Source organism: Larimichthys crocea, chromosome VII (genome assembly GCF_000972845.2).
Source record: "Larimichthys crocea isolate SSNF chromosome VII, L_crocea_2.0, whole genome shotgun sequence".
NCBI lineage: Eukaryota > Metazoa > Chordata > Actinopteri > Sciaenidae > Larimichthys > Larimichthys crocea.
The window spans coordinates 5,757,751-5,784,198 of NC_040017.1; the positions used below are offsets into that span (position 1 = coordinate 5,757,751).

General features: G+C 42.5%; 1 protein-coding gene across 3 annotated transcripts in view; it reads right to left on the reverse strand.

The window, feature by feature from the left end:
* Nucleotides 1–485: 485 nt before the first annotated feature.
* dpf1 (double PHD fingers 1) overlaps nt 486–26,448 on the reverse strand; it is a 41,021-nt gene continuing 15,058 nt past the window's right edge. For 2 of the 3 annotated variants that reach the window (XM_027280186.1, XM_019270100.2), the window contains exons 6-12: nt 26,159–26,248; nt 25,102–25,180; nt 24,846–24,977; nt 9,626–9,745; nt 7,174–7,286; nt 6,416–6,497; nt 486–5,433 (exon numbers count right to left, since the gene is read on the reverse strand). In XM_027280186.1, coding sequence (XP_027135987.1) covers nt 5,363–5,433; nt 6,416–6,497; nt 7,174–7,286; nt 9,626–9,745; nt 24,846–24,977; nt 25,102–25,180; nt 26,159–26,248 — 687 coding nt within the window. In that variant the 3' untranslated portion in view covers nt 486–5,362. The remainder of the gene's footprint in view (nt 5,434–6,415; nt 6,498–7,173; nt 7,287–9,625; nt 9,746–24,845; nt 24,978–25,101; nt 25,181–26,158; nt 26,249–26,448) is intronic. The other variant, XR_003462575.1, reaches the window with a different exon arrangement.

Here is a 26,448-nt window from a genome sequence, read left to right on the forward strand (position 1 = left end):
ACTGTCCAAAAACACACAAATATTTGGTGATTTATACCGCAGGAAGTAGAGCAAATAGATGTGCGCGTGCAACCACACATACACACATACACATACACACACACACACACACACACACACACACACACACACACACACACACACACACACACACACACAATGCCAACACAAAAGTAGAGGTCATTTTTCAATCTCATCTTTTTAATGGAAAAAAATGAGTCGAGGGAAGAGAGAAAAAACTGGGCAAATTGAGAAAGTCGGATGAATTCACAGAGAATGACTGACAGCAGTGATGACAGCAATGCGGTCACAGTCCACATTTCAAAGCATTCCCAGGTACCAGACAGAGAGAGAGAGAGAGAGAGAGAGAGAGAGAGAGAGGGAGGAAGGGAGAGAGGGAGGGAGGAAAAAGGGAGGGAGCGAGGGGGGTTAAAAAAATGTCCAAGAAGATTTCATCTTCCTCTCAAGGTAAAAAATACAAATTAAAAACTCATCTTTATCCAGTTTTGTTTACAACAGACAATCACGTTGAAAAAATGCAAAGATTAAAAATAAAAAGTGCACCCGCACTCACGCGCATACATACTTACAATTAGTTTCTTATTTTTGGGAAATGAATTTTAAAAAACAACAAAAAAAAAACAAAGACAAAAAATAAATAAATAAATAAATGCAAGCAAGATCACAGAATGACAATTTACAAGAGTGACCATAGAGTGGCCCCAAAGTTTCCACCCTCTGAGCGAGCCACCCCCATAGCCTTAAACCGGTGTGGGTGCAGGGGTAATGGCATCAACCCTCCCCCCCTCCATCATCACCACAGACCTTGGTTTGTCCATTTGTACAAAGGGAAGGCTCAAGTTTCATTAAATAATCACACAGATACCCTTCTGAAACCCCAACATGGTTTCCCCCACCCTCCCCAAGATAGTACAATCAAAATTAGTTTGACTCCACCATGCTTCTCCTACTAAGTGCCAGCAAAGCTCCCAATGTAAAGGCTTCTCAGTCACCTTTGACATCATCATCGTCGTCCACCCGCCACACAAACATTTCCATTATATTCAATCATCAACATCCATTTCATCATCCAAATATTTCCACACACTTCAAAATCTCGATGTTAGCTGTCATTGGTTGATGGACATTTAAATAAAAAAATGATTGGATAAGACTACTTTTGTTGTCAAATATAACACTTAACACACAAGAACGAAACGTCATTCATCTTTATCCGAGTGCCTTGTGAGAAACGCACCCTCAAGCACACTTTTGTTGTAAATCTGTACATTACAATCCTCTAGCAGTGCTGTGCCATGCAAGTGGTTCCACTGAGAAGAAAAAATGTCGAATAATTCACTATTTTGGTTCAGTTTTTTTTCTTATCTCTGACCTTCCAGTTATCATAAGTGTTTATACACACACACACACACACACACACACACACACACACACACACACACACAAACAGACACACACACACAGGCATAAACACACTCGGAGACCAAACGCAGCCACGCTGTGCAAAATGTGAAAAGACACAGATTACAAAACCGGACAAGGAGATGAACAGAAGTTAAAGGTTAGTTCTCGTCGTTGTTTTTAAAAAAAACAACAACACTGACAATATCAAAATATGAAATCAGAAACATTTCAGGTGTCATTCATGCATCAGTGGAGTTACATTAAATCGAGGGGGTAGCACAGTATTTGCACCTCGTGTCTTTCTGTATCAGATGGCAGACAGACAGACAGTTACAGTTCAGGTACATTCTCACAGGCCATCTGATCTCACCAGTTTCCTTTTGGAGACATGATGCAGCATTAAAAATGAGATTCAGTGTCATTCAAAGCAACTTGAATTTGACCTTTTTCATACTTTGATATGTACAAGAATGAAGTCGTGTATGAAATGGCAATTTGTTGCCCTTAATTCAATCCCCTATTTACAGCTATTGTCTCCAAGCTTAAAGCTCTCGGATCACTGGATGGATGCCCCTCTTTACTAACAAACAATTCAGAAATGTTGAAAACATCCTCCCAAATCAGCACTTCTATCTTGTAACGTGCTCATTAGGGTCGCCTTGAGAAGTCCATTTAAACTGGTTGAGGATAACATAATGGGCATCGGGGTTAAAAAGGAAAAAAAAAGAGATTGTGCAAGCTCACAAAAATGCATGCTGGCTGTCCGGCTTCATTAATCCCATTATGACAAACTCAAGCCTTAATATTTCAGCTTGGTCTTCAAGCACTGATTTATTACACCGCCTTGGAACGTGCAGAGCAGACTGGCAGATAGCAGAACATCTTCTACATTTCACTCGCGCTAAACAGCTGTCCTCGTGCTTTACAGGACACAGAGGTGATAAAAACAACATGTTTCACTTGGCGAGACAGACACAGAGCCGGCAAGCTGACTCAACCTCAACACTTGATTTTGACTTTAACACCAACGACTTGTGACTTCACTTGTACTGGAGCTTTTTGATACTCTCACCAAGAGTCGAGTGTTCTCATGTAAGCCGGTGTCAAACAGAAAGCGGTGTACTTGGCCGTATTTTAGTTATTTGAAGACGGATCCCTGTGTTGCCTTGGCAACAACTACTTTTGGGGAGTCCAATAAATAAACAACCACAACAAAAAAATGATTGTGGTGATAACATGAGTGTTTAGATCTAAAAATAATGTGGACGATTAAGTTACATTAGTGGTTTGGTGTCTGTTAAAAGCCACTATTCAGAGTGTTTGATCGTGAAAGGACACATTTCGGGTTGAGTATTGCTTTAAGCTACTAACAAAGAGCTTAGAGTCTCTGCAAACATAAAATCAATGACCCTCGACACAGTCAGTGTGTTTGGTGATATTTTCCCAAGAGTTGTTCTCCTGCATGTTATGTAGTAAAATCAGAAAGAGAGAAAAGACAGGGGAAAAAACCTTTTATATTAAATGCAGATGTTAATCTGTAGTTAAAGACTTAAATGGAACTAAAGTAACATTATGTAACTTTTCTACCATAAAATCATTTTAATGCTACACTGACCTGTAATCAGGCGTACATCTGTTCATCATGTCATTTTGTGCTCTGGGTATGATCACCCACGAGAAGTATGTAACGCTTTATGGCACCAAGTTGCAAACCAGCAACTATTTGACTGATTTTGGTGAAAGTATAATATTTGTAGCATATTTTATGGAGAAAATGTTTTCTGGTTTTGCCTCTGCTGTCCTCTGGTTTCTCTGCATCATCTCTCTGTGATTTACAGAGTGAAGTAAACTGCTGCCAACTGTAGCTGCTGTTAGCTAATGTTAGCTCAGTTTGTTAGCTGGGCTGTAAGGTCAGAGCTCAGAGAGGTGTTAGTGTTTGTACCACAGGTACAAAATGCTGACGGGGATCTGGGACGGACTGACACTCAGTTACTATATATTGACAAGAGTTAGTTGGGAAGATTGATGCTACTCTCATATTTGTCTTATAAATGTGAAGCTACAGCCAGGAGTTGTTTAGCTTAGGTTAGCATTAATACTGGAAGTGGGGGAAACAGCCAGCATGGCTGCAAAGATTAAAAAGTCCACCTATAAGCAGCTCTATGAGCTTACATTATATCTTGTTTCTTTAATCCGTGTAAAATACAAAGGGCTATTTCTTGGCTGGATGCAGTGAGTCTGGCACTGAAGCCCTGTAAAGTCGTAAATTTCTTACACTTTTATTTTCGGATCTATTTCCCAGAATGTCAAACTACATCTTTAACACTTCTTGGCCTTGACTCTGAACTCCAACGCCAAGACTTGTGACTTGTGACTTGCAAAACAATGACTTTGTTCCACCTCTGTCAGAATGCCTGCACAGGGAAAATGCTGACCTCACTTACATTCACATTACCTTCGTGCTACTCAAATCCTCTCACAGATAACCACCAAGCATGGAGCTGGCTACAATTACTGTAGTGCTCAGATAAACTCACACAAACAGACACACAGGCACACACAGAGTTTAAAACACACCCAGTTTGGCCAAAATAGTTCATATCACAAACACATTATTGCGAATTAAGTGTGCTTTCTTTTTCAATTTCAATCAAAAGTCTTTAAAAACAATTGAAATAAGAACATGCAAATGAAAAAAAAATGAAATAAAAAAGGAATCATAGAAAATAAGTTTTTTTAGGCCTCTGCATGGGCCAGACAAAGATCTGCATTGTCCACACATCAATCCTACATTCTTAACACAGAGATAATACACACCAAGCACCAGGAGCGTTCCAGTCTCGCATTGGCTTCACAGTCATTGTTTCGTGGAAGGGAAGGGCAGATAAAGGTCAGGTAAAGGATTTGTGAGCGATGCTAAGCCTAAATTGTCATTTTTAAATACACTGTTTGATCAGAGATAGCTGATTAGAGAAAAAATCCACCTCTCTCTCTCTCATCCGAGGATCACACCGGAACACTAAAACCCTCAGTGTCAAATCCTAAAATGCATCATTCATTTGTGGAAACCACATGCAAGGAGAGAGGACACGGTGAGGTCAAAAAACGGTCTGAGTTCCTGACCAGCTGCTTATTGTTTGTCGGTAAGGGGAGTTTTTCAAGAGTGCATAAATAGAGAATCAGTCTGAATTCTGTACAACTCATTCCCCTTTGAGACTGCGCAGGGCAGTGCGCCCTGCAGACAAATCAGAGCTCAGAGCGCAGAGCGCAGAGTTCAACGTCTCAGCTCTGCCATACACGGAAAAGGACAGAGGGAGTAAATGAAATTTTGGTTAGGTGTATATTTCACAGTTGGCTAACACTGAAACATACTGCTCCATGGTTATCCAGGGTCTTCCATGCCCTGTCCTCGACCTAACACCTATCCATCTTATTAATTCTCACTCACTACTTGACTGAGTTGCAGCTGAAGATCATTAGGGCTCTTCCGAGGGCCCTTAAGAGGGTTCCTGTGGAGTAGTATGCCTCTGAAGTGCCCTTGGCAGGCTGGAGTGTGTGTCTCGCTAGCAAACTTATTGCCAGCTGATGAATTCCTCTGTTGAGACAGAGCAGGAGAGAGGGGTGTGGGTGGCGGGAGTAGTCAGGTCAAGCACATCTCGGAATGTGAGTGACACAAAAAGACGGAGGTTGGCCTCGCCGCCGGACGGACGTTCAAGAATGGGTGCAGCGCTACGGGTGCTGTGTGCTCAGTTGTGTCAAAGGTCACCAGGGCGGGGAGGGGGGGGCAGATTGTAGAGGAAGTGGTGGCGAGTGGATCAGAGTAGAAGGGTGAAGGGGCGGGAGGGGGGGTCGGGGGCAGAGGCACAAAGAGAGGGGTGACGGAGAGGTGGTTTGGGAGAGGATGAAGGGCCGAGAGGATGAGGCGTAGCTCCGCAGATTAAGTGAGGGTGATGTAGGCCGAGGCCTTCTCCTTCAGTTGTCTCAGACACAGATGACAGCTCCAGCTCCCTGTACGACACGCACACACACACACACACACACACACACACACACACACACAGAGCACGTCACAGATCACAAGTTCAATCAATGCTATTGTAAAGCCTTGTGGATTAATCCTTCACTTTAGCGGTTAAGTAATACTGTAAATTAAAGCTGCATGTCAAAACACCACATGCTGTTCAGCAGATGCAGGGGATTTGACAACTAGTTTGGTTTGAATCGGAGCAAGAGATTTGTGGCATTAATTAAACATCAACTTGAGATGGATGTTTAAAAAAAACTCTCAATCTTTGACTTCAGAGTGTGCCTAAAGGTGTTCTGTGAGCACAGGATGTATAAAGCATATTTATGTTTATGTTTGTAAGGATTCTTCTTGTGAGTACATCTAAAATAACAGCCACTGCTGCTGGATTTCAAATCTTGAGTGTCGCATGTGTGGGCAGAGCATGACACCGTTAGCAAGTGTTGAACACAAGTGCCACCGCTAGTGTATGTTCAGACAAGTGACACTTTTGCCATGGAAACAGATTATCTCTCCTATTACTAATTTCCATGACAACGCCATCAAACATCCCAAGGCAGCCATCTTATGCGTAGTCAGAAAATGTTCATTTGAACAGGTGTAACTGCTCCATCTGTGGTGTTAGTCACAGTGAAGACCCCGGCAGCCTGCTGGATTTATTGGTATTCTTACAGAGTCCAGAGAGTCAACGACGGGTTAAATTCTTGTTGTTTTTTTTCACTACGTAAAAGCAGCACAGCGATAGTCTGACCGTTTTGACCGCAGATTTCACTCTCCTCACTGTGATTGTCTCCCCACCTACGGTACAGACAGTTACATAATCCTGTACAAACAATGAAAAAAATCTTCTCAGATGAGTTTGCTTTGGGCTGTGCAGTCTGAACGTATACTTCACTCTGAATTGATATAAACACTTTTAGAGAAGTCCAGGTATGCTTGTATTCCTCTTAGTGTTACTGTACATACCCTCTGGAGGTTCAGACATGGGAGGGCTCAGACAGTACATGTGGTAGCCTCTGTCACAATCATCACAGAACAACAGCTGGTCCTGGAACAGAGGAGAAAATTCACATAAACAGATGTTATTACATGGGGATAGGTGTGAAAATCAAAGCTGAGGAAACAAGAGCTTTCATTTATTTATGTGGTGCTTGAATATATAAATATGCATAACTATAAATCAAGAGGTTGAGGTGTGATATACGTGTTCTTTGGTTATTTTTAAGTTGTTAATATAATTCTTTATTTAAAACATGCTGACTTTTATTTTGGAAGGGAGTATAAAAATGAGAATAAACAACTTCCCCTTTGTGGAAATAGTTCCTTATTCTCTGAAGTCATGAATCAATAATAACCTGCTCTGTGACTTTATTTTCTGCACTACAGTCTGTGTGAATGCAAATACCTGTGCACTGTTTATGAATTAAAAAGCAGCATTTAATCCATGTTGACATCTATGTATCTTTGAAATCCTCTCGGGTTTAAATCTGCTTCATCCCAGTGAGACTAACTGGGTAAGAAATCATCCTTCAGACAGAGGGATCAAACCATCATGCACTCAAGTCTGCAAGCAAGCCAGGATCACTGCTCAAAAGGTGTAGTTTGACGATAAGCACTTGCACTATACATATATGTACACTATATACTGCGTGTGTGTGTGTGTGTGTGTGTGTGTGCAGCCACATGTGTTTAGAATTAACATGTAGTATAAAGTGAGCTCCTACGTCGTTCTCAGAGGTGCCACACAGACTGCAGGACTTGCACTCGATGCACTGCCAGCGATAAGTCCTCACCGCAGCCGTCATGTTCACTGTGAACTGCAGACAGGACGGGTGGCCTGGGTGCACACACACAGACACACACACACACACACACACACACACACACACAAGCACACGCCCACACAACGGTTTTTTTTTTCTTTCTTTTTTTCACCATCGCTTCCTGTATTTTGAGGACAGTCATCCATCATCTACGGTTCTATCTATCCATCAGTCTGTTTGCTTCATACGGGTGATTTGTTTGTATTGAGTTGAAAGTGGTGTTTTACAGATGTGAACATTACTTGAGATGTTTTTGGACGCCACTTTTCCTGAGAGTCTAAATTTTGGTAAAATTATAATATTTAGTAACAGTCATCTCTGAAAAAGCACAAGCTCACTTTTGATTTCAGCCTGTCGCAAATTCCAAAACAACAATTTTTCAGGTGTAACAGGAAAATAAATTGTACTTTTCCACCGCAGTCCACTTATCCTGTCTCTCTTTTCTCTCCTTCCCTATTATTATAGTTTCTTTTTTCCCCTGGAACTTGCTGTTACATGATCACAACAATAGAAATATTGTTACGTCACCCTCATTTCCTGACCTTCATTTGTCTTCTTTGTGGGTGGTTTCTAAAGAAGAGGACCATACCAATGTTTTGCATGCTTCAGCCCATTCACTACAAATCACATACATCTTTTTAGTTCTTTTTATTTATCAGATGAAAAGAAAACATGTGCGGAAAATATAGATATATACAGTACATGCAATCAAGTAATAAATACACAAATTCTGCACCATATACACTGCAATCTCTGCATGTATACATAGAACCAGAATATACAAACACATCCCATTCCAAAACAAAGGGACTTATAATAATAATGGAGGGAAAAAATAATACAACCATAGTTTAAAAAATAATACTTGAACTCTACTGTTGGCCATTCACAACCAAAACACATACTGAAGGAGACCTTTCTCGCACAAACTAAGTTCCTTGTAGCACATGAGCCTTAAAAGAGGAAATAGACAGTGGTTTATAATATCACAAATGTAAAGAAGGTCTTTGTACAACAAGCCAGGCATGTTGAAAGGTGTGCAGCAGACAGGATTCGAAGCAATTTAGTGCTTTTTTGGTCACACCAAGATTACATTTTATTGTACCCATTCATATTTTAACTGTGATCAATAGACATGACCACGGTAAATGAAAAGAAGTGCGTGTGAAAGTTCATCCCTGACCTTTTCAACAGTAGTCAGAGTGTGTGCATACTGCATGTATCTTCACATTTATTGCATATACTTGGAGCTACATGCAATTTGTTGAATAGCTTTTTTTTTTTTCATCTGTGATATTCTTGGTTTTATACAAATCTTTACAAAATCCTGTTCCAAACAATGTTGGTATTTTCATCCATGAGAAATTCATTATATAATACATGTATAATAGCACTTCTCTTTGAGAGTCGATACTTTCAAAATAAGATTTCAAGGTGGATTTAAATTCCTGCCACTCTTACACCTCTCAAACAGCAATAAAAGTGTGTCTTTGCGGAGTAAGACATTCTTCTTGCACAGAAGATTTTAGCACATTTTACATTATTGCCACTGCATGTCATAGTGTTTACGAAGTTTTAATATGGTTTCTTACTTTCAGGCAGCCAAGGGTTTCTACTCCTCTCCATACAGAAGGGAAATCAACTTGCAGAGAGTAACTTAAGAAAAAGGCAATACATCACGGAGGAGTTCATGTACGTTTTTATTTTACTTATACTGCTGCTGAAGAGTAATGCTGACTTTGACTGCACTTACAACTACTACAAAAACATAACTTACACAAATAAAAGCAGGCATGAGTTTCATTTTTATGTACGGTGGCCTTTAAGGACAATAACTCATCAAAGAAACACTAGACACCAATTCAAATGTTAATAAGGTGACGCTACTTTGATAGCTAACCTTTAGTGAGTTAGCGTTATTAATGTCTATGTACATGTTTTGGTATTTGCATGTTTATGCTTTCACTCTATGTTTTTTGTCCTTCAGGGCCACCATAGTTGTAAAAAAATGCAATCTTGGGTCAGTTTCAAGGCTCTGCAAACTGCTTTTAAAGCTGTAGTAAAACATGTAAACCAATGGTTGCCTGGAAGGTGAGAAAAAAATCCTCACAACTGTTAAACATTACAGCAAATGGCTTTTAATACGGTTAAGTTGTACATGATTTCTAGTAGGCTAAAACAAAAAAAAACACTGGTATGGTCCATCCATTTTTAAGCGTAACAGCAATTGAAACTTGCATTTATTTATATAGCAAATACCATGTCGGTACTCGACAAATGAAGCATTTCAAAAGTGTGCATCAACAGAGGACCGCCTTCCTCCTGCCAATCATCCCCTTCAGCGGAGCCCTACCTGAGCGTCCACAGTCCGCACAGGAGATAAGGTCTTCAGGACAGCCTGTTTTCTTTGAGCCTCCGAGGCAGAAGTCGCAGTAGCCGTTGGCGATCACTGAGCCGTCTGGTGCTTTCTTGGCTGGAAGAAGAAAAAGAAAATAGAAGTGAGTAAGTAAGAGTGGGACTTCAGTTTGCTCCTGCCTGGATTCTCAGAAGAAAAAAAAGAAAGGTGTGGATGAAGAGCAGAGTGTAAACTCATAAGTCAGTGTTATGAAATGTTGCCCTGCAGTGAAGGAGCTGTATCAATCTCTAGACAGAGCAGAGGGAAAGACTGTAAAAGACAGATCAACAGAGCGGCCATCAGCAATGTGTGCTGAGACAGAGAAAATATTGTCGGCAGAGTGTTGTACTGACATGGAGTGATTAGAGCTAAAATGTTGAGGTGTAAAACAAAAAAGAGGAAGGGGTGGTGAGCTGTAAGTAAGTCCTCATTGCCAGACAGCGCTCTGTCTATCTGTCTATCTTCCATCTATTTGCTTTGGTAAAAACAAGCAATGGTGCAGGCCTGCACCGGAGCCTGGGACTCACTAAAGCCCCTGGCTCACCCAGGAAGTGGGAATAAGGGAGACAGGGAGGCCCAGAGAGGGACATCCTCTGATAGCCCCTGGGGTCTGTAAATATTGTTAGGAGTGAAGAAAGACTGGAAAAGTACGAGTGTGTGTGTCTGTGTGCGTGTGTGTGTGTGTGTAGGGAGGTTGCCGGGACAAACCTGCCGTCATGCTGAGCACGGCGAGGCAAGTGCTCCACGTGAAGCCGTTTCATAATGATTATTAACAAGAGAGAAATTCCCCCTGCCTGCCCGAGTGCTGCATTGCATGTGTGAGTGTATGTGTGTGTGCGTCCCATGTCTACCCCACCATCCACCACCGGCCCCTCCTTTTTTCTGTCTGTCTCTCTGACTGCCTGTCTGCCTCCTGCCTGACTTACGGCTGTTGATTGCATAATCACTTTAATGGAAGCAATCACATAACCACTGCAGACTACTTTGTATGTGCGCTCTCTTCTCTAAGATGAAATGCACTGGACGGGTCCTTCACTATGACTCACCAGGCAGGACAAAGCAACAGAGAATACAATAGAGTGGTACACACACACACACACACACACACACACAAACACATATATACACACATAGGCATGCACAAAACAGCATCCATCCTGCGGAAAGACAAAAGATAAACGCACACAGGCACGCCGACAGACAGCATCCCAGTAGGTGATACTGTGCGTGTGTGCACATGAGAGACAGAGAGAGGTCATTAATCCATCCACTTCAGGGTGGAGTCCTGTTTAGCTGGAAGAGGAGGGGGGTGAGGGGAGATGAGGGTGAATTTGATGGAAAAGAGGGTGAGAAAGGAAGGAGGAGTGAGAGAGATTGGGTTTCTACTCCACGGGGTCTGGCTTTAATCCTCCGAGAAATATAATAAAAAATATTTTAAAAGAAAACTCTCTGATCAGGATGACAGACAGACAGACAGACAGACAGACAGACAGACAGACATGGGTGGTGGTGGTTGGGATTCAACAGGAATACGCTGAGCAAAAACCATAAGCTGTCAACTATACTGTGAGGAAGGAAGCATAGGACACGCATGTTACTGCTGTACACTTTCATGTGCGGTGCAATGATGAATAATAAAGTGGCGAGATCAATGTATCAGCTAGAGTTGAGGATCTAAATAGATAGAGTTCTAAAAAAGGAGTATATAATATATAATATCATATAATATAATATAATGTAATATCATATAATATAATATAATCTTTTTTTTGCCAGTGATAATATTATGAATGATGAGAGTTGCATTACATACAACAACATACATTACATTTCAGTAACCACTTATCCTTATCAGGGTTACAGGGCGCTGGAGCAGATCCCAGCTGACATTGGGAGATAGTCTTTGGAGTTAGTTAGTTAGTTAGTCTGTTTGGAGGAAGAGAACCCTCATGGACACATGCAAACTTCACACAGAAAGGCCCCAGCCGTTTGAGGGGAGTCAAACCAGAGACTAGTAGCTGGAGAGGTGCCAGTTCTCCTCCTTGAGCAAAGGTACCAAACCACTAACTGCTCCCAGGGCACCGCTATGTGGCTGTCCATAACTCCACCATCTCTCCACATTTGCATGTCTGTGAGCCCTTTGTGTGTGTGTGTGTGTGTGTGTGTGTGTGTGTATATGTGTGTGTGTGTGTGTGTGTGTGTGTGTGGTTGTATTTCGTACTTGAGTGAAGAGAAACTTGAGTGAAAAAAGAATTCCCCCACTGGGGGATCAATAAGGTTGCACCACTGCACCACTGTCCGGCCCTCAAAAAAACATTACATATTCTTCAAATCCATCCATTATAGACTATAATGTTCACAGCCGAGGTCCGTGAGGCTGTATATTGGCACAGTGGTCATTTGAGCCAAATGCTAGCATTGGCTAAGATGCTCACACACATTGTTGTTTAGCAGGTGTAATGTTCACTGCTGTCCCTGAAATCATTCACTCCATAGTACACTCTATTTACTCTTTAACCGCCTCACTGTTTGAATGCTGGGTGTGAAATGTGCAGTATATATGTTAGTGCCCTCAAACATTTTCAAATGATCTCACGATAATACTACGCAACACATTTTATGCATGTTAAAAATTCCATTTCCAATTGCCACTCTACACCAGAGCTTAAAAATGGATGGACCGTCTATCATATGCTGAGTAATCCGAGAGTAGCCCTTCAAACTACCATGCTCACCCTCATAGTTTTTACAGCTGAGGCTGATGGGAATGCAAGTATCAAGTATTGGTGAGATACAGGATTCTTGACCTGATGATCATGCTAGATGAAAAGTAAAGGAATCACTAAAGTTATTATAATTCATCCAAAGGAGGATATCAATGTCTATCAAATTTCATGTCAATCCATCTAGCTGTTGAGACATTTCATTAACAAGCAAAAAAAAAAAGTCTTCATGATCATGAAATATCTGTACAAAGTTTCCTGCCAATCCGTCCGACAGTTGTTGAGATGGTTCAAAGAGAAGAGCAAACTCTGTATGCTCCGTATGAATTGCAGACAGTGTCAGTAGCCTGCGATAAAGAGCGTCGCTCTATGGTAGATGAGCATACAGTATATACTGTAAGTGTATTTACTCTTTTAAGAACAACCCGACCAGATGTTTACTGAGTCGAGCAGAAAGACGTATAAAGCTGTAGAGACATATGTGGCGAGCAGGCCTGGAGCCAATGCAAACACGTTTTCGTCTTCTTGTTCTGGTCAAATAAATTGCTTTTATCTTCGCTGCTTTTATTTGTGCTCGCTGCTGCTGATTGGGCCTCACAATCCCTGGTGGGATAAACTAGACAGGCACACATGTGTGATAACTACACACACACACACACACACACATTCAGGCTACATTTTTATCTGCGCCTGTGCTACTGTTATGTGTACGCATCTCTGTCGGCCTTTGTAGCCGATTCGTGTGCGCGCGTGTGTGTGGGTGTGTGTGTGTGTGCGCACGCACGTGCATGCTTGGAGACCCCAGAGAATGAATCAGCAGGTCCTGACGCATGTGAGTGAGTCGAGGCTGCCCGCTGGCCTGCCTGCGTGGAGGAGAAAACTCCATCAATGATTAAACGCCTGCGGCCGTGTTTCAGAGGCCGCCTGCAACCGCAGACACGCCATCGCCGCCACAGGGAGGGACGGAGGGAGGAACGAGGGCAGTGTTAGAGAGAGAGAGAGAGAATAGAGAGGTGCGAGGTAATGAGCGAAATGAAAGAGATATAAGTCGGGTTGAAAAGAACGAGAGACTGAAGAGAGAAAGATGGCACAAATCAGGTGGTTCTTTTTCTTTCTCTTCCTCGTTACTTTCCTGTCCTCCTGTTTCCTCTCCACATCCCCAAATCTTTACCTGCCTCAGCCACCCTCCCTCCCTCCCTCCCTCTCTCCCCTCTCTCTTTTCTTACCTACATATCTCCCTCCTGTACCTGACCCTCCTCTCCTCTCCGTCCCCCCCCCCCCCTCCTCTTCCAATTACCAGGAGGAGTATGAGCAGAACCGCACACTTCACAGCTTTCAAGTGTAGGAGAGAGATCCTCCTGGGAATTATCCAGCAAGAGATGAATCCTCAAATGCTCCTCACCCCACCTCCTCCTCCTCCTCCTCCTCCTCCTCCCCCCGCTCCCCAACACCTACCTTTCCCCGTCTTTCCTCCCTCTCTGCTTATAATTTCTCCCTCTCCCCCCGTTGTCTCATTTCCTCTCCTTTCCTCCTCCATGCCGCTCCTTCGTTACCTTGCGTTGTTATTTTCGCTCTCTGAACCGCCTGCTGCCCTGCTGCTTTTTTTTTTTTTTTACAATTCTGAAAGTCTCCTCTGACTTTGAGCAAAAAAATTTATATTTCTTTACACCACTTATTTCATTTTATTGTATGTATTTGTGTATAAAAAAACAACAACATAAATGCAAAGTTTTGCTGGTCAAAATGAGACTACTAAATCGTGTACTGTGCAGATGAAAAAAGGGGGGAAGAATGACACACTTTGCTACATGTCACTCCTTCATGTTGTATTTCCTCCACATAGATTAATGAACTCAAATGTTCAAAATAAGAAAATATTCTGAATCTGTAAAGGAATAATGTGATCCTTCAGACTGGACAGTGTTGGCCACTTAATTTGAATGAGACTTTTCATTTTGAGTGCACAGTTGCAGTGCAGAGTTTAAAAGATGAGAAAAACTTGCACAGAATTGATAATAAATCAAATGATGAGTGGCTTTATTTGAAGATGGTCTGACTAATGGTGACCTGGTGAAGAAGCACAATTCTTACAGCGCCGCACTACAAGAGCCACTCTTTAAAAAAAAGAAGCCGTGACCCGGCGCCTGCATCCTGACATTCTCCCTCATTTTCTCCCCCCCCAGTATCTCCCTTTCTGTCTTCCTCCACACCGCTCTACCGCCTCCTCCACTTCCTCCATCTCCCTCCTAGACTCTGGCCTGGAATCAATACCACAGCCCGACCCGTGCTGGTCGATAATCTCATCCTCTGGCCAGCCGCAGTGGAAGCCTCATCAACTTAGTGCTTCCATCTGAGGGGAATTACCTCCACACACACACACACACAGGCAAAGAAACAGGCCTACCTGTTGACTTTCCTTACTTTCTCGTCCACCACACTTTTTAAATTTTCATCTTTTCCCCTCCGCTGTGTCTGTCTCTGCATGCACCTTGACTTGCGAGCATATTAAACACGTGCTAGAACTGATTGAGCTGATTAAATATGCGTCTTTAAACCTCTCTTCTGTTCTGTTGTGTAGATACACAAAGGTGAACTCAGCCATTAACAGAGAAACACAAGTTGCCGTGGCTACTATCGCCACCAAACTACAAAACTTGTTTAATCAAGGCTGAAGCTTGAAAGGGAATTAACAAGCAACTGTTTGAGTGTGAATATTTTCACTTCCAGAGTGTATCTGTTCTTCACAATTACCGAAGGCAACAATCACTTCGGTGCTGCAGGTTTTTTAGACGACAGCAAAGGGGGTGAGGTTGAGGAGGAGGTACAAGGGTGGAGGAAGGAGAGAATGAGGAGGAAGGGGAGGAGGCAGGGAAGGAAAAGGAGGAAAGAGGAAAGAGGAAAGAGAGAGAGGAGAGAGATGAGGAAGCACAAAAGGGGAAGAGAAGGAAGGGAGGTGAAGAAAAAAAAAAAGTGGCTCTCCAGTTGTATCGGAGCAGCGGTGTGTGAAAACACACACTCTGCACTCCTGTCGCCTAGCTGCTTAATGAGGAGAGCCTCTCAGGAGTAAGCGCCCGCGCACACAAACACAATGAGAGCGCACACACACATACAGTAGAGTGCACACACGCGCACACACACACACACGCACACACACGCACACACACATATATATACATACACTCAAAGATTTACAGCCAAGCCTTTGCATAATAACTTTTGCTGTCCAGTTTCAGTCCCTTCCCCCCACTTGCTCTCTTTAATGTGATGAATGAGAGTCCCTATAACCCTCACACACACACGTACGTGCACGTAATTACAGCCACACAAAAAAAAAAAGGCACATATTTTAACAAGAGCCCAAAAGATAAACAACTGGACGCATGAAAAGCACACACATGCACACAAAAGCTCAAGGAGACATCTTCAGGTTTTTCTATGTAGACAAGGAGGCAGAGATGCAGTCAGATGGAAAGCGACAGTCACAGATGAAAAGTCACTGGCTTCTTTTCTCTCTCTCTCACTCTCACTCCATCTTCCTCCTCTCACTCTTTCCCCCATCCTCTTCCTCTTTGCACTTTCATGTGTTCTCATTATTGCTGCTGCTGCTGCTGCTTCCCTGCCGCTGATTCGATCTCTTCTCTGCGCTTCATTGTGCTTCATTTTTTTCACTCCCCTTTCCTTATTTGGTCTCTCTATCTATCTATCTTTCTTTTTTTCTTTTTTTTTTTTGCTCCCCCCTGCTTTACTCTCAAAGAGGAAATTGGAACTCTTTCCTGCAATCCATCTGTTGTCACACTAATGCCTGCACCAGTGCCATGCTCTGCTCTTCCTCTGTTTCCCCCCCATTTCTGCTCCTTTTCCATCCCTGCATCCTCCAAATCTACCCCACCCCTCACCCTCACACACACACACAAGTACTACTTTCACTCATGTCCAGTCAGCAGGTTGCGTAACTCCCAGTGCATTGTGGGTCTGGATGCATGCATTTGTCTGTGTGTGTGTGTGTGTGTGTGTGTGTGTGTGTGTGTGTGTGTGTGTGTGTGTGTGTGTGTGCGCAATGTGAGCTTGTGTGCAGCGATGACATTGCAAAGTAAAGAGGACAGAGGCAGTTTTGGTGCATAATAAAACTTGATCTATGGATGCTTTGTAATCACACTGACCCGCAGAAACAGAGACACACGCACACACACACACACACATACACACACACATAGTCCGTCAGGCTCTGCAGTCTGCAGATATGTGCACATTTTAGCGAATAGACACACATGCCAATAAATAACACACACGCACACAAACACAGTGTTACTGCCCCATAAATCATGCATGTAAAGAAATCACATGTATGCAAACACACACACACACACACACACACACACACACACACACAGCCTCCGTACTTATATACTTTATGTGCATGTACTCACATTTGCACATGCTTAAAAAAGAGCCACTTAGCCAGTATGGGCTTGTGTCACTGTCAATAAAGAGTTAAAATGCAAATTATTAATCCTATTTTGTTCCGGAGAGAGAGACGGCTGGGAATGTGACTGTGAAATCCTGTTTGAATTGCGCCCCAACCTCACATGGTCCACTATAATGTGTGTAAGCTACTGTCATGTAGAAATGTCAAAAAATGACCAGTCGGATCAGAACATCAGCAGAAAAGGGGAGAATTTGACAAAGAAGGAGTGGGAATCTGCCACCCACCTTTTGTGGCATTGGAATGGGGTGTTTGAGTTTTTGTAGGTGGTGCAGTTTTCTTTGTGTGTTCAGTCATGGTGGCTATCGCAGCTTGTGCTAACTATCAATTAGCATTTTTTTTAGCTGAAGCGAACCAGACATGAAAAAAAAAAAAAAACTAATTTGTTGCACCAGGGGACAGTTTGGAGCAGAAAGGTGGGGAAGTTTTCATGCGTTTAATCACTACATATATATTATAGTAGAAATAATTGATGGACACAGCATGTATATGAAACTGTTGCATTCTTACCCCCCCCTCCCTCTGTTTTACAGTTACAGTTACATTCGTTTGGCAGACAGCGAAACAGACAACAAGCAGACAGATAGAGATGGATAGTGGGTGAGGGCGGTGGATTTGGGGTGGTGTTGGTGGGGGAGGGAGGGAGGGTTGTGGTGTTGTGGAGGCTTTCCCAAACAGGCCCAAAGACACTGAGGAACCACAAAAAAAAAAAAGGGAAAAAAAAAGCCAGTCGACAAGCCACAGCACCGCATGTTAAGACAGAATACCAAATGAAGCAGACTCCAATATTACCCTGCCTTCACCACTCCAACTGTCTGGGGGAATCTATATGATGAATCATGAAGAGATTTTTTTATTTTTTTGTATAACTCGTCTTTGTCTCTACTCTCTCCATTCTCTACTGTCTCTCTCCTCCCATTCTTTATGTTATTCTTAATGAACTCCTCTGTGCCCCCTCCGCTCCTTCTCCTCACTCCTATACTTCAACTTCTTCCATTCTTCTTCTTCTGTCTTTCTGTCTCCTCTCCCTCCTTTCCTATTCTCTCCATACCTCTCCTCCTTCCCTTTCCTACCATCTCTCTCTCTCTCTCTCTCTCTCTCTCTCTCTCTCTCTCTCTTTTCAATGTACATAACAGTGTACTCTTTAGGAGGGAGCCCTGGCGGTATCTATGGCAACCGGATTGCTAGGCAACAGCCGATTCTCCCTTCCTCTCCTGCGCCGTGCAGCAGCAACAATCATCCAATTGAAGGCTGAGGTGGAATGCCGGAGTACGGGAAAAGTTCAGAGGAAATCCAGAGCTGGATGGTGGCTCAACGTGGAGACATGTTACATACATGAGAACATGAAACCAGTCTGTCTCTGCATGCAAGACGGGAAGTTCAAAAAAGAAAACATGTTGTGGAGAATTATTAGAATGAAATAAAAGAAAACATTTGGAAGGCTTCTCCTCTGAATGTGAAGCACAAAGCCAGTGCTCCTGTTGTTGCTGTGCAAATACACAGGCAATTTAGACACATGTGCTAATGAACATAATTACACCTCTACACACACAGAGCCCACATGAAAAAATGGCTCATTAAGCGTTGGCATTTGGGGTAATTTGGTAAGCTCTGGCATTCTCCATCCTTCAAAACTGATATTTGACATTACATTACAAATCTATCTGAGAACATTTTAAGGGTGAATTAAAGCAGCTTCAGGAGTTTTTAACCGGTCAATTTAATACTGATGCCTTTGTGTGACCTACATGAATGAATGAGTCCAGCAAGAAGATTGGCTATTTCTATATAGTTAATATAAATGCCTGTCCCCGGGTCAGACAAAACTTTTACCTTGGTAACGCAGACCAGATCAGCAAAGAGAAAATCGAGCAAGTCGAGCACCACAAAGCTATCTGTGACCAAGATGACCAATGTGCACAAGGCTGTTTGTGTGAATTTGAAAAGTGATTTAACATACTCATTACCAGGCCTTAACCTTCCAGTAGGTGAAACAAGTTTTGAAGCCTGACTTTGGGTAACAACCACATATTATGTTATTGTTGCAAAGTAGAAATGCGGATTCTAACAAGGATCATATAGCTCAATAAATACCTGAGCAAATGTGCTGTTATTAGTGACTTTTTCAACAAAATTACTATGACGGAGCAACCAAATCTGTTATTTGTTTGGCTGGTGTATGAATAGTACTAAAACAAAGTTTACTTTGTTTCAGCATCGCCATATGTTACAATTGTTAATTAGCCACAAATAGATAGATTACTTCATCATTATGCATCCTGCAAACTGCTGTGTTAAAAAGAGAAAGCGTTCCATCTTTTATTTGCTTCCAAAACAAATGTACATGCTAGCCAGATGCATGATGCGTTGGTTCCACAAAATCAATATTGTTGGATTTTGTTCACAGGGGCCGCCAAAACACAACATGAAAAATCCTCGTAGCTGCTCACAAACCAAATTCTAACGCATTTGTCCATTTTCTTCCTCAGAATTTGCAGGTTTTCGAAGGTTTTTGTGGCGAACAACATTAGCTGCAAAGACTTCACACCATCCACCTTACAAGACCAAGTGAACTGACAAGGACTGCATCGGTGTCTGCCCAGTGATGCTGCCATAAATGGCGATGTCACGGCTGAAAGCAACAAAAGCAAGAGCTGGAATCTTACCAGACTTCTTCACAGATCATGTCTGCTGCTATTCAGAAAAAGAAAGACAGATAGGTGCATAGAGAGAGAGAGGGAGGGAAAAAAGCAACAGAGGCTGCAGTGCACATATGGAGTGACAATAGACACAGCGTAGGGAGTGGCCATTTTAGGCTCTCAGTGTTGTTTCATATTGATGTTAGTTGATCAAAATTCGTCCTTCACTCCTCTGTCTGCACACAGCGGGAGGAGGACAGGGAGGCCATTTTGAGACACAAGGCAAACAAAAAAAAAACACAAAAAAAATGGAGATGGAAAAAAAAAAAACCCCACACACACACAACAACCAACAATGGTGAGTAGGAACAGAGGGACGCTGACCTTCAAAGGGCTCAATTACATGTCACACACACACACAGACACACGTACACACTCAAAGTTGGGTATGATTGCTCATAGAGTGCATTCACACGGCTCAAAACAGACACACACACACACACCAAAAGAAAAAATGCACATGCATGTGTGTTGCATGCATTTTTAAACACACACACACACACACACACACACACACTCAGTACGTCCCCGCTGCTCCACACCGTAGGACCGTCTGTCCGTCCAGATAAAGTGGCCTCTGAATCTCAGCTCTGATTTGAGAGGGGGGGGATTTAATGACAACTATCCTCCCTCCTCTCCCTTCCCCACCTCTCTCTCTCTCTCTCTCTCTCTCTCTGTCTTTCTCTTATTTCTTTCATTCATTCACAGTTGCTGTTCTTCTCAGTTTGTGTCCTTGTTGCAATCTATTTATCTTATCCTGCTATTTCACTCTATTTTGCTCTCTTTTCTCATTTACCTCTCTCTCTCTCTCTCTCTCAATACCCACAAAACCAATTTTCAGGTGGACACACCGCAGGGCCGACCTCTAAAGTAAACATCCCCCTTATTCATCTACTTCTCCTCAGCCTCCTCCTCCTCCTCTTCTTCTTCTTCTACCCCCACCTCTACCACCATCACATCAATGCCAAAAGAGTCCACCCCCCTCCCTCCCCAACCCCATATCCAACTCTCCCTCCCTATACCTCCAGCCTTCTGTTTGGAGGAAGAGAAGTAGGAGTAGAGTAGGAAAACACATAGTGTGTGGCGCAGTCATGAATTTTAATGGTGCGGCTCATTTTGAGTAAATAGTATATCAGCTGGGATCCAGATATATGTGGATGGTTTAGTGGTGGTGGTTGATTCTGGGAGCACAAAACAAAGAAATAAATTAGAAGGAAATCCAAAGCTGGATGATGGATGAAGCAAAACAAGAGAGTGGAGAATGGAAAATGAGAGGCATGAGAGAGAGGAGGGTTAAGTGAGGATGCAGAGCAAAGAAAAGAGGAGAGGAGAAGTGGTGAAAGAGAGGGAAGGAAAATCTCATCTCCTCGTGGAATAATCTCTCATTTATCACACTGACGGAAAAACAGGGAGAGACAACGAAGCTGGATGAGGTTCAGAAAAGACACTTTCATAGTTTTTGTGATAAGTTTCGGCTCACACTTGTTTAATGGATGCTGTATACATAACACAGCGTCTAGACAGCTTTTTGTATAACATGAATTATGCATGCAGGGCTGCTCTCATTCGCGGGAGCTGTATTAATATTATTACATATGTGGCAATATACCGAAGGGTGGAGGGTCTCCTCCATGACGCTCAGCAAATTGGGGAAAGCTATAATGGCGCGCGCACACATTAATACACACACCGAGCCTTGCAAATGCATGAGCACTTGTGCATGTGGACACACACACAACCCATAAGGCTAAGCTTCCTTTTTCATTTCGGCAGAGAAGATTGCATTTTCTGAAGCTGTGTGAGTGTGTTTGTCCGTGTGTGTGTGCGCGCATGTGCATGTGTGTGTGTGTGTGTGTGTGTGTGTGTGTGTGTGTGTGATTACTGACTGTTTGGGAGGGAGTGATGGGGGATATTAAACGATTCAAATGCTGTCTCTCTTGCTCTCCTCCACTGGAGAGACCTAAGACTGCAGCATGGCCACACACACACACACACACACACACACACACACACACACACTGGGCCAGTCTGTTCTGTCAGACAGGCCAATTTAAAAACACATACTGCCAATTAACTGAGAGGCAGCATAGTTTCAGTGTGGACATTGCTGTAGTGCAGTATACACAGATAATGTGGATATGTGTGTTTTGGTGTGTTTATTTGTGTTCTATTCTGAGAAAATTGCTTGTTTTGAGACCGGCAGGAAGTCATTCATGTCCACAGCTATTTCTATTGTGACTTTAATGCTTTTTTTTTTTTTTTTACAACTGTAGCCATTTTACTGACGATACTGACCAAAGCACAATCCCCTGCAGGATAAATGCATACTATCGTCCTTAAAAGAAGTGTTCAAAAACAGGCAAAACACACTGACAGAAGACAGCATCAAACAAAAACAACACACTGATAGAAAAGTGGCTTTGGGGGAGAAAATAAGCGACCACAAAGAAACAACCATGCTGGGCAATTTGGTTAGTGTGGATGCTGCAGCTGACAGGAAGGAGGGCGGAGGGGGTTGAGGTCTGATTCATGACCTGTTCATAGAAACCTTAATGTTTGCTTAATTTGTTGTTCCCTAGCATTTACTGCTCTCTTATAACACCCATGATACATTTAGCAGAACCTCTGCAGCTATGCAAAGTCTTGGGGTGCCCACAGAGCTGTTATACTGCGCACTAATTCAATGCTTTTTACTGCACAAGCGATCTTTGGACAATCACGCTCTGCTGTTTAAATGCCTGTACAAACCTGAATCCCTCTAGGTTTTGCACCAGGCCCCTTTACAGCTTCAGGAAGCCTGCCAAAATGCAATAACTCTCAGACTTTCATACTTTCTGCAGTTCATCTTATTAAATATAAGCCAAAAGTCCTATAGGGAATGATGCAGCGTGAAATCCACACCGATATCCAATGAGAGTAAATGTCCCTGTGCCAGATCTACATGAGACATAGTATTTCATGATGGGCTTCATAACTTGTCAATCACAGGTGTAGGTTGTAACATTTATGGTGCCTATATTTCATCAGATTGTTCCATGTAGTGCCAAGACAAGGTTTGATATATGTTGGGTTACTGGAGCACCCAAATGGAGGTATCAATAATGGAGGAAAAAAAACTTCAGAAATGTTCAACCCCTCAAATCTGTGGACTATACTCTTTCTTCATAAGGCAATGACACTTCATGGATCTCGTGAGGCCTTCAAACATCAACAACAGAGGATGTTGATGTTGGACAGATTACCTTTACTGACAGTTGTTGTTTTTTTATGTCCAATGCAAATGTTTGTTTTTCTTCATCTAAATTCTTTTATACGTTAATATGCACATGGCGACTACAGTAGTGATCATGGCAAATAAACTCTGGCAAAAGTATGGATAGGGTTCAAATTTGGTTAAGTTTAGGAAAGATTGTGAACACAGTAAATGGCAAACAAAAATTGCAAGTCTGTCTCCTTCATGCACATGTTACACCTCAACCCTCACACCTTTACTTCCTGCCTTACTTCATACAGGACACCCTGCATTGGAACTGAACGTTGATATTGGACGATGTCTGCCATTGTCCAATATGAACAAGATTCCCGGGATACTGGACTAGGGCCTTTGGGGATTGGATAAACTGAGGGGTATACTCCCTATGACAGTGCTTAGGTAGAGCAGAACTTTGAGCTAAAGCTGCTGAGGCAAGTGGGCATGACGTTAGTTTTGTAGAGCATTCAATGATAAAGCATAGTACTGGACACACGGATGATGACGCTAGAGGAAAAGTCACCAAAGTGATTATAGTTTAACATGAGGGGAACATTTGTACCAGATTTCATGCCAATAAATCCAGTAGTTGTCAAGAGATTTCAGTCTGGACCATTCATGCCCCTTTATAACAAAACACATCTGCGTCCTTCCCTTTCTGCTTCTATATACCCAGACTGTATGGCAAGAAGTGCTGCAAGCATTAGCAAACAACACCATGGGTCTTTATTACAAGCTCATGATATCCTGTACCAGCACATTAATGGATGCTCATTAAGCCGTTGATAGCTGCAGTCATACTCTGCGCTGTAAATTGAAAGGTACAGCAGAAGTTGAAACATAAATGTGGAGTGGAAACGGTGAGCGTGTGACTGTTGTTTATTCACTGATAGCTATTTAGAGCTGATGAGTGTTGATTGAAGAGCAGATGTATCTTTGCAGCAGTTCCTAGAACTGTCTGAAGTGTTACATTAACTTGGATATGTGATGGCAGATTTATTTATAGGTTTTTTTTTTTTTTTAAGATCTTTTCTTCTATTTAGAGATAAATATGTCTTTATCTTGTGTGTAGTATGAGGGGCCAGGGCGTGAGTCCCTTATTTACCTTGATCCTTGAAACTCTGGAATGATGTTCACTTTTGCATTTTCAAAATAAGAGTTTCACACATAGTTTGTACATTGTAGAAAAAGGTACATTTACCCTTGGGCTAAATTAGCCTTGACCATGTAAATATTAAGGTGTCGTGTACACACTTAAATAGATATGGGGGTCAAATGTTTTGCTATCAACAAGCAAAAGCTTAGCAACCATCAGACACACACACGATGCAACATTCATATTCAATGCATTATCAACCCCTGTTTGTCCTTATTTGTATTAAGCTGCAGTTACGTCTTAATCCTTGTTTGACCTGGTCTTCATAGAAGATATCTGAAACTGTAGCTGCGCTAACACATTACTGCAATTGGACAATTACACAGGACTGCAATATTCCATTAGCAAACACTCTTCTTTTCTCAATCTTTTTTAGACTTTTGGTTCACCCAAGCGAACGTCCAACCCATGTCTAACCCAGGTTGGGTTAAGAAGCCAAGCTGGATGATTCACGATGGCCCACTTCAATCGGCCCGCAATCAAAGTTTTAACCTGCATCACTGCGTCAGTCTGAAAAAAGAGAATCTGTGAGAGCTGGAGAAATCAGCTGAACCCAGTACTCCACTGGGAGAAATCTTATCCTTCATCCAGACAAGTGCGCACTTTGGATTTGGCTCCGTCAGCACTGTAACTATCTATAATGCTGCAGGAGGAACTCCAGGACGATCAATAGTTCTTGATAATATTCTGATTATTAAGGATTGTTGGAATGACCCTGAAAGTGCAAAATCCTAAACTATAGGTTTGTTCTGTATTGAGGACACAGGGACAGGCTACACGGCCAACCAAAACACTCCACTGTGAAGTAAATAATGGATGATGATGGACAGATGGACAGTGTGTTTAATATTCAGACGGCAGACTCACGCTTGTGGTTGTTCTTGCGCTGGAAGGGTAGTGTGTGCCGCTCAGAATCTTCTTCCCCCTCCTCATCTGCCAGGTGTGTGTGAGTGTAATGATAACTCAGCCCTGGGCGGTTCTTATAGCGCTTTCCACAGACTGCAACACACACACACACACACACACACACACACACAGTGTAAATGAGTTTTTCTGTATGTGTAAGTCAAGAACAAAAGAGTAACAGGAGGAAAGAAATAGTAGCAATAGTTGCATTGCTCACTGTCACAGACGTAAGGCTTGTCTCTGTCTTCGATGGCAGGCGGCTCTTGTCTCTTCCTCATGCCCCCAACACCATAGGCCTGCAGAGACCACACACACACACACACACACGTGAGAACTCAGCCGCATGTAAAATCACACACGTACATAAGTTACACACAAAAGGCTTGAACTTCCACACTTTTCACACAACTTATCTACACACACACACACACACACACACACACACACACACACACACACACACACACACACACACACACACACACACACACACACACAGACACGTTTGCATTCTAATCATCTGCTCTCAGTGTAAAGCTCCACTTCCAGCAGGAGGGGGCTGATGACACCTAGCAGGGGAGCAACAGCTCCAATTAGCAACCCTGGTGTCTACGTGTGAGCATGCGTGTGTGTGTGTGTGTGTGTGTGTGTGTGCGCGCAAATGTGTGTGATGACTTTCGGAATACATTGTTAACACTTGATTATCTTCCCATAGGATGCTCTTAGGGAGTGGGGGGAAAACTGTCTGATCTAATCAAAGTTGTAAAAAAAAAAAAAAAGAGGAGGAGGTCCCAGCGTGACTTAAAGCTCTCGACCCGTTTGCATTTATTCTCCATAATAACTGTTGGTTTGTCAGATGACATTTCACTGTAGACTCTAGAGAAAGTATAAAATGAATCCAGATGAAGTCTGGAAGTGTCATGTTATGAAATACAGTACAATAAATGGTGACCTCTATTGTGATAAAAGTGACATTTCTGTGGATGAAATTAGTACTGTTTCTCTGTGTGTATATTGGAATGAAACATCTTATTTACTGTAATTGTTATATTATTATTATATTATTGTAATATTCATTTGACTCCAGCAACACTCTTATACCGATGTCTAACGTAGGTTGCTAAAAGTGTTGTATCAGAATAACTTTATAAGGTTATTTGAGCTTGATTTTGGTCGGTTCTGCTGACGGACATCTAAACATAGATTGTTAATTCTGTAAAATAACCCGGGGAGAAGGAAAGTTCTGAATTATGAGATGTCATTGATGTCCATACCCGTGCTTTGGTACGGTTCTTGCGCTTCGGGACGTCTTCCTCCATCTCGTCCACCTCCAGCTCATGAGGGAAATCCCCGACGAGCAGCTTCTACAGATGAGATACAGAGAGCGAGAGGTGACAGGTGGACTGCCAGACAGAACAGTCGGTGTACTTTTTTCCTTTCCTTTCCCTCTCAAGCATCTCAGTTTATCCGTTTTCGCCCTATTCTGCATGGGCCGATGGGTGGTCAAGTGTTTGCTTAATGCCACAGCAGGAACAAAAACCCTGAGAGCAGAACCATTAACACT